This window comes from Paramisgurnus dabryanus, chromosome 10 (genome assembly GCF_030506205.2).
Source record: "Paramisgurnus dabryanus chromosome 10, PD_genome_1.1, whole genome shotgun sequence".
Taxonomy (NCBI): domain Eukaryota; kingdom Metazoa; phylum Chordata; class Actinopteri; order Cypriniformes; family Cobitidae; genus Paramisgurnus; species Paramisgurnus dabryanus.
Genome location: NC_133346.1, coordinates 8,410,781 through 8,427,028, shown reverse-complemented (window position 1 = coordinate 8,427,028; position 16,248 = coordinate 8,410,781). Strand labels below are relative to the sequence as shown.

General features: G+C 38.1%; 1 protein-coding gene and 1 long non-coding RNA gene across 7 annotated transcripts in view; both read left to right on the top strand.

Moving 5' to 3' along the window:
* phldb2a (pleckstrin homology-like domain, family B, member 2a) overlaps nucleotides 1–16,248 on the top strand; it is a 37,064-nt gene that overhangs the window by 3,315 nt on the left and 17,501 nt on the right. For 4 of the 5 annotated variants that reach the window (XM_065260540.2, XM_065260542.2, XM_065260543.2 and 1 more), the window contains exons 3-5: nucleotides 397–564; nucleotides 7,133–7,249; nucleotides 11,144–12,102. In XM_065260540.2, coding sequence (XP_065116612.1) covers nucleotides 397–564; nucleotides 7,133–7,249; nucleotides 11,144–12,102 — 1,244 coding nt within the window. Of the gene's footprint in view, nucleotides 1–396; nucleotides 565–4,392; nucleotides 4,562–7,132; nucleotides 7,250–11,143; nucleotides 12,103–16,248 lie in introns of those variants that run through there. The other variant, XM_065260545.2, reaches the window with a different exon arrangement.
* Nucleotides 12,767–16,217, top strand: LOC135742245 (uncharacterized). Of its 2 annotated transcripts, none has more exons than XR_010529996.2 (5): nucleotides 12,767–13,057; nucleotides 14,647–14,703; nucleotides 14,841–14,904; nucleotides 15,187–15,248; nucleotides 15,408–16,217. It is a non-coding gene; the product is annotated as an uncharacterized lncRNA (long non-coding RNA). The 2 variants fall into 2 exon arrangements; XR_012337773.1 differs by having other exon boundaries at nucleotides 14,818–14,904.

Sequence of the window (16,248 nt, the reverse complement as noted above, 5' to 3'; positions counted from 1 at the left end):
ACTTTTACAGTCCTTAATACAGGTACAGACTATTATACATATGTTTACTTCTACAGAATTTTCCTGGCTGCTCATAGGTTTTCACTTATTTATGCAAAATCATGAATGTTTACCCTGTTTTTACATTTAAACCTCATGAAAAACATGCCAGGCTCTGTAAAGGAAATATGAAGCTGGATAAAAATAAAATAACCCATTAAAGCAAGTCCATGATGGCTAAACAGTACTTAAGTTTGAATAAAGGCCCTGACCCCCTGCTGACTTTAATATCAGGTTTTTAATATGGGGGTTTCCAAAGTGATGCGTTTCTTTCTTTCTTTCCAACGTTGCATTTTTACTACTGCAGCCTTTTTGCTGAATAGAAGTCATTAATGTTCATTTTATTACTGAATATAGAATTGAATCACATTGCCTGTGAGGATGCAGGGTTACCACAAGATAATCCAGGGCTGCAGCCGCACCACTGTGTCATCACCAACAGAGATGGAGTAATAACTTTACACCCTGGTGAAAATATCAGTCTGGATGGAATTCGTGTCAGCAAGCCAACGGAGCTCACACATGGTAATGCACACATAGATTTAACTCTGTGAGTTTAATCTGCCATCTAAACCTAAATGCAGTTAAAAATTCCCCTAATGTAGTCTACTACATCCAAAAAAATGTACACTCCTCTGTGTTATTCAGACTTATGCTGGTCATTTCTGTGAAACACAAAAGGAGTAGCACAATGTCTTGTGACTGTGTCTGTTAAGTAGTCCAAATGACCTAGGTATACTTATTCCACGTATATAGGTAAACTATTCCTTTAAAAGTGCTAAGTCCAGGTTTCATGTTTAAAGCTGTCCGGAGGGGTCATAGTTATGAGAGAAGTTCAACTATTTGATGCCGGCATGTATTTTTTGGCCACTCAGCAGGTTCTGTGGATCTAACCTTGTTTGCTGAAACCTCAGAGAGACCTCATAGCAAACAATAGCAACGAATGACTTCCTATACACCGATTACTTTGGCCTGACACACCACAAGAATAACATCTCTCGCCCACTCTCTCTTTCTTTTTATTTCTCTCACGGCGCTTTCATTTTCTTTCATTTGTTTAATAATCTTTTTAAACAATTTGTTGGACACCAATTGTGAGTTATGTTAAATGTTTTTTCTAGACCAGTGTATCCTGGCCCTTGAGTACCCCCTCCCAGAATGTTTTAAATGTCTCCTTATTTAAAAAACCTGATTTAATTCATCCATATGTTAGGGAGACATGGGCTACACTGCAGGCGAAAGTGGCCCAAATCTGACTTTTTTTGCCCAAACGTGACTCATATCTGATTTTCTTAGCACAAATCCACTTTCATTTGTGGTCCTAAATCGGATAAATATCTGATGTATTGCAAAGCAACTTCAGTCTGAAGACCCATGTCCCATTTTATTTGATTTTAAATCAGTGAAATGCGACGGACTCTACAAATCTATGTAAAGTAAACAATAGCGCAAATATCCGATTTTCGGATTTCTGCCAAAAATCCGAACTGTGCATTTTAGGGACACCCCACTTTTTTGAAAATATGCTCATTTTCCAGCTCCCCTGGAGTTAAACATTTGATTTTTACCATTTTGGGATCCATTCAGCTGATCTCCGGGTTTGGCGGTACTATTTTTAGCATAGCTTAGCATAATTCATTGAATCTGATTAGACCATTAGCATCGCGCAAAAAAATCGGGCTAAATATTTTTTCCTATTTTAAACTTGACTCTTCTGTAGTATCCCCGCAATGATATTACACAGCGCCTGAAAATAGCCCCTGCTCTTGAAAGTAACCAAGGGGACTATTTTCGAGCAGTGCGTAATATCACTACGCCTGCTGCAGCCATGTTACAGCAGCAAAGTCCTTGATTATTACGCCAGAATAAGAGTTCAGTTCCTAGCCATATCGGCCTTAAAAATCGCAACTTTTAGTTTTCCGTTGGTCTTAGTACACAATGTAACTACAGAAGAGTCAAGTTTTAAATAGGAAAAATATCGAAACTCTTTGATAATTTTTTTGCGTGATGCTAATGGTCTAATCAGATTCAATAGATTATGCTAAGCTATGCTACAAGTGATACCACGAGATCAACTGAATGGATTCCAAAACTGTAAAAATCAAATGTTTAACTCTAGGGGAGCTGAAAACTGTGCATATATATTTTTTTAAAGTGGAGTGTCGGCAGTGTTAACTTAGCCATGTTAAGCTTTCTGGAAGGAGGCTGATGAGCTGAATCAGGTGTTTTAAGTAGGATACATTTAAAACTTTCTGGAAGGGGGTAGACCAGGATTGGGAAGCACTGTTCTAGACTAAATGGAGGACAAATCAAGACTTCTGCCTTAGTCTTCTGAATATCAGATGTCAATAATGTCCCAAACTCTGTTGGCCAAAATATCTAAATCAAGTCCTGGATCAAAAGTTTTCAGTATGAACTCAATTATTTCTCATTAAATTCTCCCGAAACCAAATGATCTTACTATTACTTACCATATCAGTTTTAAACAGGAAAAATATCAAAACTCTTTTGTTATTTTTTAGCGTGATGCTAATGGTCTAATCAGATTCAATGGATTGTGCTAAGCTATGCTAAAAGTGCTAGCGCCAGACCCAGAGATCAGCTGAATGGATTAAAAAATGCTAAAAATCAAATGTTTAACTCATAGCTCTATACTCACACTCCCCAAACTATTTTAGAAAAAAAACTAAAACAAAGTTGATACTAATTTAAGTTAAAACTCACTTATATCTCCTGAGTTATAAAAGAGCAACCTCTGAGCAATAAAAATTTCCTCTGGGAAACTTTCGTTTGTTTTCTTTCACTCCATTCCCCCTTTCTTTCTTTTTCTTTCTGTGTGTCTGATCAGTGTGATATGAGGTCACACACTTTCTATCTGACTCTAGATTTCCAGAGAATGTTGTGTTTAATGGTTGATTGGTCACACACCCCTCCTTATTTTCTCCCTCAATTTCTCACCCTTCACTTTATTGCTTGAGGTTTTTTGCGTGTTTTTGAAGGTTTGGCTACATGTTGTGAAGAACTCTATTAAACATAGAGGACAGATACACAAGCATATACACCTATCAGTTTGCAACTTTTTAAAATCAGCATAAAGAGAGCTAGACTAACATTTAAACAATTTCAGAAAAGACATTACTCAGTGTCTCATGTATCTCCACCGTGCATAAATAAGCATTCCTTTTGATTCACTCATCGTCTTCCAGACCTAATATCTGCTTTGTATTTCAAATCCCTCTAACAACAAGTGAGAAAAAGTCAAAAATCTGCATCTGGTATCTATCAAGTTAAATTAGGAGGGAATTAAAAATGAATCTGTTTGTGTACAAGTGCGTGAGTTTAAATTGTAGGTGTGTGCGTATGAATATGGTGATATGGGGAAAGTCTGTGTTAAAATGTGGAGCTGAGGTCTGGAAGCAATCAGAGTCGCCGGGCTGCGCTCCAGCTCCCCCTCCCCATGATGCAACTGGAGTTCTTAGACTGATGGAGCCCAGAGTGCCCGCTGGGCGGGGGGAGGGTCTGTCTTCTTTTTCCCCAAATCTCCCTTCCAAATACAGACTGAGGGAACTTTACAATGGAAAATATGCCAGCGCACTCTCCAATCAAATAATGCAAGGTCGAAATAATGCATGCAGTCAACCACAAGCTGGGTTTGGATTGCTCTGTTGATAAGAGTAGACAATTGAACAGATCTTTTGCGTTACATTTATGCATCCAGCAGACGATTTTATCTGAAGTGACTTGCAGTGAATAATACATATACATTTTTTAACAGTATTTGCATTCTTTGGAAAACCGAACTTTCAACCTTTTTCACGGATAATGCATGGACGCAATGCTCTGTATGTGTATTTTAAAGCTTTCTTTGGCTGCAAATTAGATTTTGTAGCATAAAAGCTGATTCTTATTTATTCCTAAAACATGATTTTCCCACATTTGTATATAGTCCTATAATATAAGCTACTATGTTTGAGCCATCTGCAGGACTTAAAATTACAGAGTACCTTTAGATGAAAAAGCTGGTTAAAAATCAAGTGATTTTGTTTCTTTTGGCTAACATAAATGTAACTCCCAGTGAAAGAAGTCGTATTGTAATTGTTACCAGACCCAAAGATATTTGTCATAGTTACAGTAATAGAGATTTTCGGTTATTCCCATTCTGTTTTGAATCACAATAAATTGCGAGTTAAAACAATTTAATCACACATGTAGAAAGGAGATCAAAAGTGTGAGTCAGTTTTATTTAAAAAAGGTCGTCTATTTCTATGTATAAATAAAGTCAGAGTATAAACGCCAGAGTTCCGTTAACGCGCGTTCCCGATCCGCCAAAAGCTCCAGTTGAGTTCCATTCAGGCACGTCCCCGCTGAGAGGAGGAGTGTCCGCGCAGACACGGCCAAGGTCTCGTACCGCACTCAGCATCGCGTCGCGTCTGTCGCGTCTTTTGTCATGCAAAACCGGCCGGAGAGAGAGAGACAGTGACAGAACGGGCATCACTCTTCTTAAATGAGACGATAAACAAAGGTGAGTTTTATTCTTGTAAATAAAAACTCTCGTCGAACTTCTAATAAAGTCATTCAAGATATTACTAATGCGATGTCAGTCGTGTAATATTGTTTAACAATTTGTTTTAATTCTTATTAAATGAATGTTCTGGTCCAAAAGCTACAGCGAAATAATTTGCTCGCTTTGTAAAGCCACTATAAAATGTTGTTTGTGGAAATAGATGGGACTTTAGACTGGCAAGCACAAAGTAAATCATGTTGTGTAAACAGAAATACAGTGCGCGTGCCTTGTTTGCTTGCGTCGATGAGAGGCACGCGAGATATTTAACCCATACAATCGCGATATATCGACGTGATTGCCGCCGGTGAGACAGAGTAAACTGCTTTCACTGGTGTCTGTGTTTTTCACTGATCTTTTCTGCTGCATTGTGGATATTTGTCACTTCTGTGCGCCCCTTTTCTTCTGGCGAGTTGTTAATTTGATGTAACTAACTTTTTGTCAAGGGCGAGTTTGATCCTGAAAAATTTACTATGATAACCACAGTTTGTTCCAAAATACTACAGTTATTGTTACAAGAACAAAAGCTTTATTTTGTTTTATTATGTGTTTATTTTGTTTTGTTTTATTTTATTATTTTATTTTACTATGTGTGTTTCCTGGGATTGAACCCACAACCTTTGCAATGCTTATGCAATGCTCTTCCAGCTAAGCCACAACAACACTATGTATATTAAGTATAACAGTGTTATTTGAATGAAACTGTGGTCATGGCCACAGTGTTGGGGTTGTGCTGAAGTTTATAGGCTTTTTTGCAGATTAAGCTTAAGAATGGAAAACTAATATTAATTTTAAACCAGGCATCTGTTTGTTGTCTTAAAACACACTTTATCACTTTGACCGGAGTCTTGTGCTGATAGGTTGACAAGAGCTGCAAATCATTACACAGAGAAAGACTGTGGTCTGTGTAAAGCTGGAAATCCCAAAGTTTAGCAAAATGCACTTTCCCAAAGCCGTAAAACTTTAGAAAGCAGTGATTACATTACAAGATACTATTACATATAGTGTGTAATTGTACACCCCTTCACTTCAAAACGTTGCTATTCAACTGATGTGAGTTAACTATAGTGAGTGAGGAGGGGTGGGTGTCCATGTGTCTGAAAGTTAGTGTCTGCCAATGATGGAGAGAGTGCGAGAGACACATCAGCAACAGAGTATTTGGCACATCTAAGAGAGACAGAATTATAATAACATATCATAACATTTAAGCTGATTTACATCCGTCTCCTCCTCCTAAGTGACAACTTTGTGTTAATAATTACAATGAATCAATTGATATGCAAGTTAACGGATTGCAATTATTACCATATGGAGGAAGATGGAAGAAATTCCTGACTTGAATCCATGCCTCTCTGTCTGGATGAGACAATCAACGTGCTGCTTTGTTGGTCTATACTAGGAAAACCAAAGCTTTCTCAGGTGGCTGGAGATGGTGAACTCATGGTAAAGGATTGTGTCGCTGACAGCGTAAAATGATCTCCCACTTCCTGAAAAGAGTCCTCGTAGGCAGCCACAGACTGCAGGAGTGGGCTGCTTAGAGATTCGCATGTCTGTGTTTATGCATGTTTCAAGAAACCATGTATGCTTACGGCATGCTTTTTGTGCATTCTTTGATTACATATGGGATATTTTGCTTCCCACTGTTGTAAATGGTTGGGATAAAAGCATCTGCCAAATGCATAAATGTAAATGTTAGATGTAGACATATTACATTTGCTTAAAGAAGTGATTTCCCCAGCACAGACTCCATGCAGGCACCATGTTGGAGACCACTGCTATAGACTGTTTATCAATGCATTTTTAAAGGTACTGTAGGTTTTGTCAGATTAAACCAACTCCTATTTGTCCCCATAAAGGTGCTGCGTGGTGCCATAGAAGAACCATTTCTGGCTCCATAACCACTTCTGGTTCCATAAGCAAATTTTAACATCTGAAAAAAAATTCTGTTAAACAAAAGGTTATTTGTGGTGGGTAAAGGTACTATACACTATAAAATGTATGATAGTAATGGTTCTTTTAGGAACCTTTAACTGAATGGTTCTTTGGGGAACCAAAAATGGTTCTTCTATGGCATCGCTGTGAATGTAGCTAAATAAACAGACTCAGTAGTAATATATAAGCGGAGACTAAGAAAGAGAAGATTTGTCCCAGACTTGAGTGGAAAATCAATCTTGTGGATTTAAGTCCTCTGCAAGACTCCGTGAACTTTGCATCAGAAGAATCTTCAGACTGGTTCTGAAATCTGAGCCATTTTTGGATCTGTTTTTTCACTTATTCAAGTCTCTCTTTCTGTCTCTCTCCCTTTCTCTCTCTTTTCCTGAGAGAAGGGAAAAAAGTTTTGTCTTCATAATGTCATTACCATGCCTCTGTAGAATACTGTAGTTTTATGTGATCATAAAAGCTAAAGTGAATGTGTACTGTACTTTCTGAACTCTTGATTTATTAATGCCTCATTTCCTTAGAGCGCCTTAGACTTAAACATAATATTTTCATGGTAAAGTGACTATGTGTGTGTGATTTGGTTTTTCTCAGGGTGCGCTCTTTGTCTGGGTAAATCTTTCTTCCGTTTCAACCACCCAGAAGAGGCGAAACGCATGAAGAACATGCTGCAGGAGAAGACTGCCGGACCCACGCTGTCCCTTAGCACGGGTAAGTGAGGTCTTCCTCCCCCCATTCACTTCTGGCTTTTGGATCCACTTTGCTGTCTTTGTAAACAAAGAGTCACTTGCCTGAAGCTTAATTGGACCCATCCATTATCGTTCCTCGCTGGTTTATACACAGGAAGAGCGCAATTCAGTGCCATCTGTTCATTTATTCCAGTTTGTGTTTATTTGCTTGTTTATTATACATGTAAATATCCGCATTAATCTCATCGATGATGTTTTCTTCTCTCTTGTTTCTTTTAACCATTACTTGGCACTTTTCACAAAGTAGAACCAGATCATTTAAGTCAATGCCAGTGAAAGGAGGTACCTGATCTTTAGCAAATGTTCATTGTCAAACTCAGGAGGTCCAACTAAACAGGACATGTGCAGTTTGTCTAAAATTAAATTAAAGTCCTGATGTGTGTATAGCTTTGATTTTAACAATAAACAATGAACAAACATTACAGTTAAACAGAAATCTATTACAGTTTTTTTATAAACACTTGAAGATTTGAAGAGTTGAGCTTGACAAATGTAACAAATTATTACAGAGTTGAATGTTTGATCTTAGCAAGTCATATAGTCTATATGAAAACTATTTTAAACAGGTAGGTACACGGTCAGAAAACATGGTCGAAAAATGGTCCCTAGCTGTCACTGGGGCAGTATACTTTCAAAAAGTACACGTGTACCTAAAGAGTTTATATTAGTACCTCAGAGGTACATATTAGTAAATCAAAGTACATATTGGTACATCATAGATACATATTGGTACATCATAGGTACATATTGGCACCTCAAAGGTACATATTGGCACCTAAAAGGTACATATTGGCACATGAAATGTACATATTGGCACCTCAAAGGTACATATTGGCACCTCAAAGGTACATATTGGCACATGAAATGTACATATTGTCACCTCAAAGGTACATATTGGCACCTCAAAGGTACATATTGGCACATGAAATGTACATATTGGCACCTCAAAGGTACATGTTGGTACCTCAAAGGTACATATTGGTACCTCAAAGGTACCTCAAAGGTACATGTTGGTACCCCAAAGTAGACATTAGTACCTTAAAGGTACCTAAAATGTACATATTTGCACCTCAAAGGCACATGTTGACACCTCAAAGGCACATGTTGGTACCTCAAAGGCACATTTTAGTACCCCCAAAGTACACATTAGTACCTCAAAGGTACCTCAAATGTACATATTGGCACCTCAAATGTTCATGTTGGCACCTCAAAGGTACATATTAGTACCCCCAAAGTACACATTAGTACCTCAAAGGTACCTCAAATGTACATATTGGCACCTTAAAAGTACATGTTGGCACCTCAAAGGTACATATTAGTACCCCCAAAGTACACATTAGTACCTTAAAGGTACCTAAAATGTACATTATTTTCACATCAAAGGTACATGTTGGCACCTCAAAGGTACATTTTAATACCCCCAAAGTACACATTAGTACCTCAAAGGAACCTCAAATGTACATATTGGTACCTCAAAGGTACATGTTGGCACCTCAAAGGTACATATTAGTACCCATAAAGTAGACATTAGTACCCCCAAAGTACATATAAGTACCTCAAAGGTACCTCAAATGTACATATTGGCACCTTAAAGGTACATGTTGGCACCTCAAAGGTACATTTTAGTACCCCCAAAGTACACATTAGTACTGTAAAGGTACTTAAAATTTACATATTTGCACATCAAAGGTACATGTTGGCACCTCAAAGGTACATGTTGGTACCTCAAAGGTACATGTTGGTACCTCAAGGTACATATTAGTACCCACAAAGTAGACATTAGTACCCCCAAAGTACACATTAGTACCTCAAAGGTACCTTAAATGTACATATTGGCACCTTAAAGGTACATTTTAGTACCCCCAAAATACACATTAGTACCTTAAAGGTACCTAAAATGTACATATTTTCACATCAAAGGTACATGTTGGCACCCCCAAAGTACATATTAGTACCTCAAAGGTAGCCCAAAGGTACATGCTGGCACCTCAAAGGTATATATTAGTACCCACAAAGTAGACATTAGTACCTCAAAGGTACATCAAATGTACATATAGGACCTTTTTAAAGGGTACTGCCCCTAGTGACAGCTTGGGACTTTTTTTGACTTTCATAATGTTCATTTTTAGTTAATAACTCATAAACAGATCTAATAGACCTCACAACAAAAAACATGTGATTTGTGTCTCTGATTCTTAAAATAATGCAAATAATTGGAAACCAATGTGAACCGTATTCATAACATATGCCACCTCTGCTTTTCTTCCGTCTTTTTCTCTCTAACCTCATTCACACAGACCTCTGGTCCCAGAAAATACCCGTAAAATTGCCAGTCTGTGTGAACAAAAACTCGTTCCGTTAATCTTCTGGGATCGTTGCCGGAAAGAGGACCTAGTAAGATACGTGGGTAACCCTCTGTGTGAACAAGAATGCCATAAAGGGCGTGTCGAAGTGAGGACGCGCGCGTCATCATCACAACACAAGTTATGGTTCAGCTCCTTACAACGAGAGATAACATGTATATAAACATTCACCACGAGAAATGTTGCAAACTAACATGTATATAAACATTCACCACGAGAAATGTTGCAAACTAGATTGAAGCAGTTATCAGGAAATGATATATGAGACGCATAAACAATGACGCACGTGCCGTAGTGAGGACGCGCGTGTCATGGCAACATGAAGTTGGTTCAACTCTTTAAAATCAGGGATTTACAACATTCACTACGAGAAATGTCAACAAACTGGACTGAAGCAGATATAAGGTAAGTTAGCTCGTTACTTACTGCGTTGAAACGGAGATCATTCAGCAGCATAAAAGAATATCGCGTCACGTGCTCATTTGAGCTATAATAAACGAAAATACCCGCATGTCATCCCAACGAGATATATTGTTCAGCTCCTCAAAATGCGGGTTTTAAATGCATATAAACAATCACGATGAGAAATGTCTGAAAACTGTATCAAAGCAGAAATCAGGGAGCTTGTCAAATATCCACTCTGAAGCTGAGATCATTCACCAGAATAGAACTGTGCATTCACGCGCTCCTTTGTAGTCTTATCATAAACAAAAATGCACGCGAGTTGTTTCTGGAGAGAGAAATAATAAATAATATGCAAACTTCAGACGCTGCGTAGAAGAGAGGGCGGGACTTTCAACATGTCACGTGTCTTTCCGGGACCATCAGATGCCGTGTAATCTTGGCAGTGTGAACGAACAAAAACTCTAACTATTCCGGAAAAATCCAGGATGCATTTTACGTGTATTTTACGGAATTTCTGTGTGAAAAGGGCTTCTGTGGGCTTTGTGTTGGCTGAGAGACCTTCAGTTAATGCAAACGGTCACATAACCTCCATGTTGCCACAGCTGTACAAATGACCTTGTTCTGTTGTAAATAAATGACAACGTGAAATCTCATCCATATGGCTCCAGGTCAACCTCTTAGCTAAGATGATTTACAATCCAAAACGTAGATAAACATGCTGGAGTGCAGGTGGTCCACAAAAATGTACGCCTATATGCGTGTGTTCTCTGACAGAGACCACCACAACACCCACATGTCAAACTTTGGTTGCAGAAAAGTTCTGGCCCACATCTTTCTCTCTGCTTCAGTGCCAGAAACTACAACCCGTTCTGGCTTTGGCTCTTCCATTTTTAGAAGTAGTTTTTTTCTCTTTACAACTCAAGGCATCCATATTTGTGTGGGTTGCAGTTTCTGAGAAAGCATTCTAAGCTATGCATTAGGCTGGGCTGATGTGAACTCTGGCCTTCTTCAGCAAAGCCAAAAAAAACTTAAAAAGTTACATATCTTGAAGTACCATGTTCACAAACCATTCCTCTAATTTCTTTCAGATGCAACCAAGCTTCATTCAAATGGTGGCACATTGGGTGGATCAAGTGTCCGTGGCACTCGCTCGAAGGCGGAGCTTCAGGAGTTGATGGAAAGCTTACAGCGCCGGAAATCAGCTTTGGAAGCCAGTTTAAAGGCTACAGCAGAACGAGGTTACATCGCTCTGTCCTCACCCCCGAGTCCCCAATCAGCTTCTAACTATCTACAAGAGCGCCCGCCTCTTTCAATCAGAGTCCCCTCTCCTTACACACCAACCAGCAACTTGAGCATGCCACCATCCCCCCACCAATCAGAGCGTCCATTAAGCCCAGTCCCAAACCAATCCCGAACCCGTCACCAATCACAAGACAACCTCTTACTTTGCCAATCTTCTGACATGCGGCAACCCAACGCTACCACCTCGCTTCTCTCCATGTGGAACGGCTCCAATTCGTCCTACGTGAACGAAAGTCTTCCTCCATCTCGCCGAGGTCCGAGCGGGGCAGCCAGCATGCCCTCCAGCCCTCGCTTGGGGCGGAGGTTGTTCGCCAGAGACGGGGATTTAGCCGCAGAGCCGACGCTCCGGCAAAGGAAGTACTCCACCGGCTCCCTGAATGGCCTGGGAGGACATAGCCGCTCTCTGCCTCGGCTGTATCGTGGAGACACCCCTATGCTTTCTTTGCCACCCCGTCGCACCAAACCACGTCGCAGCCTTCCAGCCATGGAGAAACCCCCAGATGTGACGGTGATAGCCAGCATGCCCAGCAGCCCCCGTAGGGCCAGCCTCTGTTCTGTGGGCTCGGCCCCGTGTTTGGACCTGGGTGTAGGAGAAAGGCGCCAGTCTTTTGGTAAAGGAGGAGTGGGGCCAGGGATGGGGCAGAGGAGGGGTAGTATCAGTTCGCTGAGTGGAAAAGAAGAGTTGAGAGATTATCATCAGAGACAAAGAGATGAGAGACTCAGAGAACAGGAGGTGGAGAGACTGGTAAGCACTCACACCCAGGGTCAAAAATAAAAACGTTTGGCACACCCTCAAATTAAACAAAAATGGACTGGCTTTAAATAGTATTCCTACTATCCAGTAGGTGTAAATTATGCATTAGTGATGTAATTATTGTTCTTTTGGATTTTCTTTGACACAGTAGAGAAGTTATGATATGGTGTTAAGAGGAAAGACAAGAGGCGGATTCGAACTAGGGTCACCTGCACACAAGGGATAATTTACCTCAAAATGAAAATTTTGTCATTATTTACTCACCCCTGTGTTGTTACAAAGTTGTATACATTTTCTTGTTCTGATGAATACAAAATAAGATATTTTGTAAATCCGAACCCAACAGATCTGGGGCCCTATTCATTTGCATAATAGTATTATTATTTTTTTACTGCAGGAAGTTAATGGTGCCCCTGATCTGCTTGGTTAAAAAACATATATACCCTTAAATTCAGCAGAACAAAGAAATGTATACAGGCTTCAAAAAATATAGGATATTTGAATAAATAATGACATTTTTGGGTAAACTACACTCTAAAAACAAACGGTGCTATATAGCACCAAAAGTGGTTCTTTGCTCGTAATCATAGAAGAACCGTTTTTAGTGCCATATAGCACCGGTGAAGCACCTGTGTAGAACCATATAGTGCTACACTGTTAGATGTCGCTGTAGATTTAGCAGTACATTACTGTAAAAATCCACAGTACTATACTGTATGTGTACATTACAGTACAGTACTGCAGTTCATAATGCATTCTGGGTAAATTTGTTTGAGCGGGAAAATTTTACAGTATATTTTGGTCTTGATGTAACCTTGCTGTAGCCATTGCTGTAATGTGCCAGGTGTACTTGCAATAATCAGAGAAAGTGCGCCAGAGTCAAATCACACAGACAGCACAACTCCTGGCTGCAGCTGAAGGAGGACGATTGATTTCTGGCAGTTCGGTAAGTTTGAAATATTTCTGTTTCATGAAAACTTAATTTTTAGTTTAAGAATGTTGTCAATATTTTGTCACAATATTGTTTTAAACGTGCAATGAGAGAGAAAAACGGTCGCCAACAAAGTTTCAATCTCCCTCAGAAAGTAAGCTAACGTTACCACCAGATGTCTACCGCTGCTTTAACTCGCTTTATACCTTTATTAATGAATATAGGGTTGTTTTAACTAAATTATGAGGGTTTTGGTGAGTTTATATTGTGTTGAAAGTGTGGTGACAATGAAACTATTTTTAACGAAATGGACAAAGACCACCCGCCAGCGCAATCTTGCGGTCCCGGCATAATGGTCGTTTATATCTGCGTTTCATCCGTTCAGTTAGCGTCAGAGAAAAGTATTAAGTTCGACTGTTTGGCAAGGCTGACTCGTGGTTGTAAACAGACAGGACTTGACACGCCGTACACAGCATACTGTAGTACCGCAGTCCTCCTCCACAGAAGTGAAAACAAGAAACCTCATATTTAACTGGATACATGCATCGAACTCATCGCAGCTTTAACTTCGACCAAATATCATTCAGACCTGGGCTCATCTTAATATCAGATAACGGAAGGGATTGCCGCGCTTATTGTTGTTGTTATTATATTACGGTAACGTTATATCAGCAAAAGCAGAGAATATCTTCTCTAAAGCGTTTTTCACGTCCAGTAAGTTGTCCAATACATTTTTATGACATATTGTTTCCACCACTTCAGATGCATTACATGCAGTATATATAAGTTTCCAAAACACATCAAATCAATGCACGAAAAGAGAATGGGCTCCGCATTTACGTACCTTTGTCTTCTCGTCTCTGTCATCTGATCCTTCATCTCTGGATGTAAAATAGTCCATAATAACATCGTGTAGGAAACTGGCATCACCAGGATTGCTCAGATTTAGGCGATCATGTTTATCTTTAAAGTGAGCAGCTAGCTACTTAGTTAAAAAACTTTGCGTGAAATAGCGTGTTACACCGCAGCCGGTCCGGGTTAAACATTAGGGGCAGTCTTTTTACCTTGTCACTATAAATCGCTATTTTCTGCACTAAACGAGACATTTTCAGAGATTTTCTGTAGACAAGATGTTATAGAATAATAATAAAAAAAGACTTATTTAGATATTTATATATAATATATAATATAACAACTAATATATATATATATATATATATATATATATATATATATATATATATATATATATATATATATATATATATATATATATATATATATATATATATATATATATATATATATATATTTGTTTTACAACTGACTAAACACTTACAGAAAGGTTTTATTTGTTAGCATAGCATGATAATTAATACATTTTTAAATCAATCACTTTGTCTCTGCACAATGAACATTATCAAATATTATTAATGTTGTAAAATATATTGTTCATTGTTAGTTCATATTAGCTAAGGCATTACCAAATGTTAAGTAATAAACTATTGTAGTAAAGTGTTACTAAATTTTCTTTTACCATTTCTTTCACAATGTCTACTTATTTCTATGGCTAACAGATTTTGTAACATTTGTCTTTTTTACAGTCTTACCATTGCTTGTAAGCTGGATTGGGTAAGATGGATCATCTTTAAAGGCACCAGGCAAGTACATGATGTACAGTTACAAGTCATGTATTTTTTTGACTGCAATATTAAATGCTTTCACGTCACATGTAAAAGTACACAGGAATGTGGCTGATCACTTTTTATTTCTAGTTTACCTGAGTGGCACTTTTCAGGAGTTAAGGCAGATGTGGAGGCACAACGGGTGATACCAGACACACACCAAGCACATTATGTTCGGTAAGTTTGTACTTTACCACTACAGTTTCTTTAAATACCCATGTATACACTCATTCACAATTCCCACACACAACACTGTAACACGACCATACACAACATGTACACAATTGTCTTTGTTTGCCATGTAGAAATATACAAACAGAAATATTCAGACTTTGGTTATAAGAAATTTAATAATTGTATTTATTTAGCAGAGGTGTCCCTGGACTTTATTGACAAAAGATTTTGTTTTCAGAATAAAAAGTTGTGTCCAAATCAGTAACAATTGTTCTTTCTGTTCAGGACATTCAATCATGACATGATCCAGGTGGATGCTGTCCATTGAGGAAAGAGTTTGTTCCGAGGTAAGTGAATCTTCTGTATTTTTATGTAATTAGGTGTGGAACAGTAGAATAAGAGTAAAAGGTTTCAGAATAGGAGTAAATTCAAGGCTGAGTTTAGTTTTTTAAGAATCTTTTTCTATCTTATATTTGTTGACTTAATGTTTATGATATTTCTAACAGGTTTCTGGATATAATTAATTCCAAAGATGGGAAGAAGTGCACATCCAGACAAGGAGCAAGCAAAAAGACAAGGAACTTGGTGCAGAGAAAAGCTGTGGCCATTAACCCCCATGTGAACAGCTTCATGCAGTCCCTGATTGAGTTCGAATGGACGACTTCAAAGTAAAGGCCACTGTGGTCTGTCTGCCACAGTTTAATTTTTAATTTATTTTTAGTGTTAAATGAAATTCAAGTAGAATATTTAAAACTATGGGCCAGTGTTGTTTTTACCACAGTGAAATGTTACCTTTTAGTCGATGATGGACATTAAACTGAAAACTTCAAACTATGGACCAGTGTTCTATTTGCCAGAGTTAAATATGTTACAGCAGGGGTCTCCAAACTTGTTTATACTTATTGATTTTATTTTATTTAACTTGTTTATATGTTTATTATTGTTTAAAATCTTGTTTTAAATATGTTTTGTTTCAATTAAATGTTTTTTTAAATAAAATTTTGATACATACATTGCTTGGATTGCCTTTTAATTCATTATGTTTTAATTTAGCATTTTTACCATATTAATAACTATAGATTTAAACCTAAATATCTAGCTATTATATATAATATTATTGTATTAACTGTAATAAGTAATAAATAGTATTTATGGGTCAATATAGACATTACAGTAAATTACTGTAAAAATAGACTACTGTAATAAAATATTGTAAAATTACAGTACAGTACTGCTTTGTAACTATACAGTACTAGTTTGTGTACTGTAAAATGTTATTACAGTACAGTACTGTAAAACCAAAATACAGTAACTTACTGGCAACCGTGCTGCCAGTACCGTACTGTA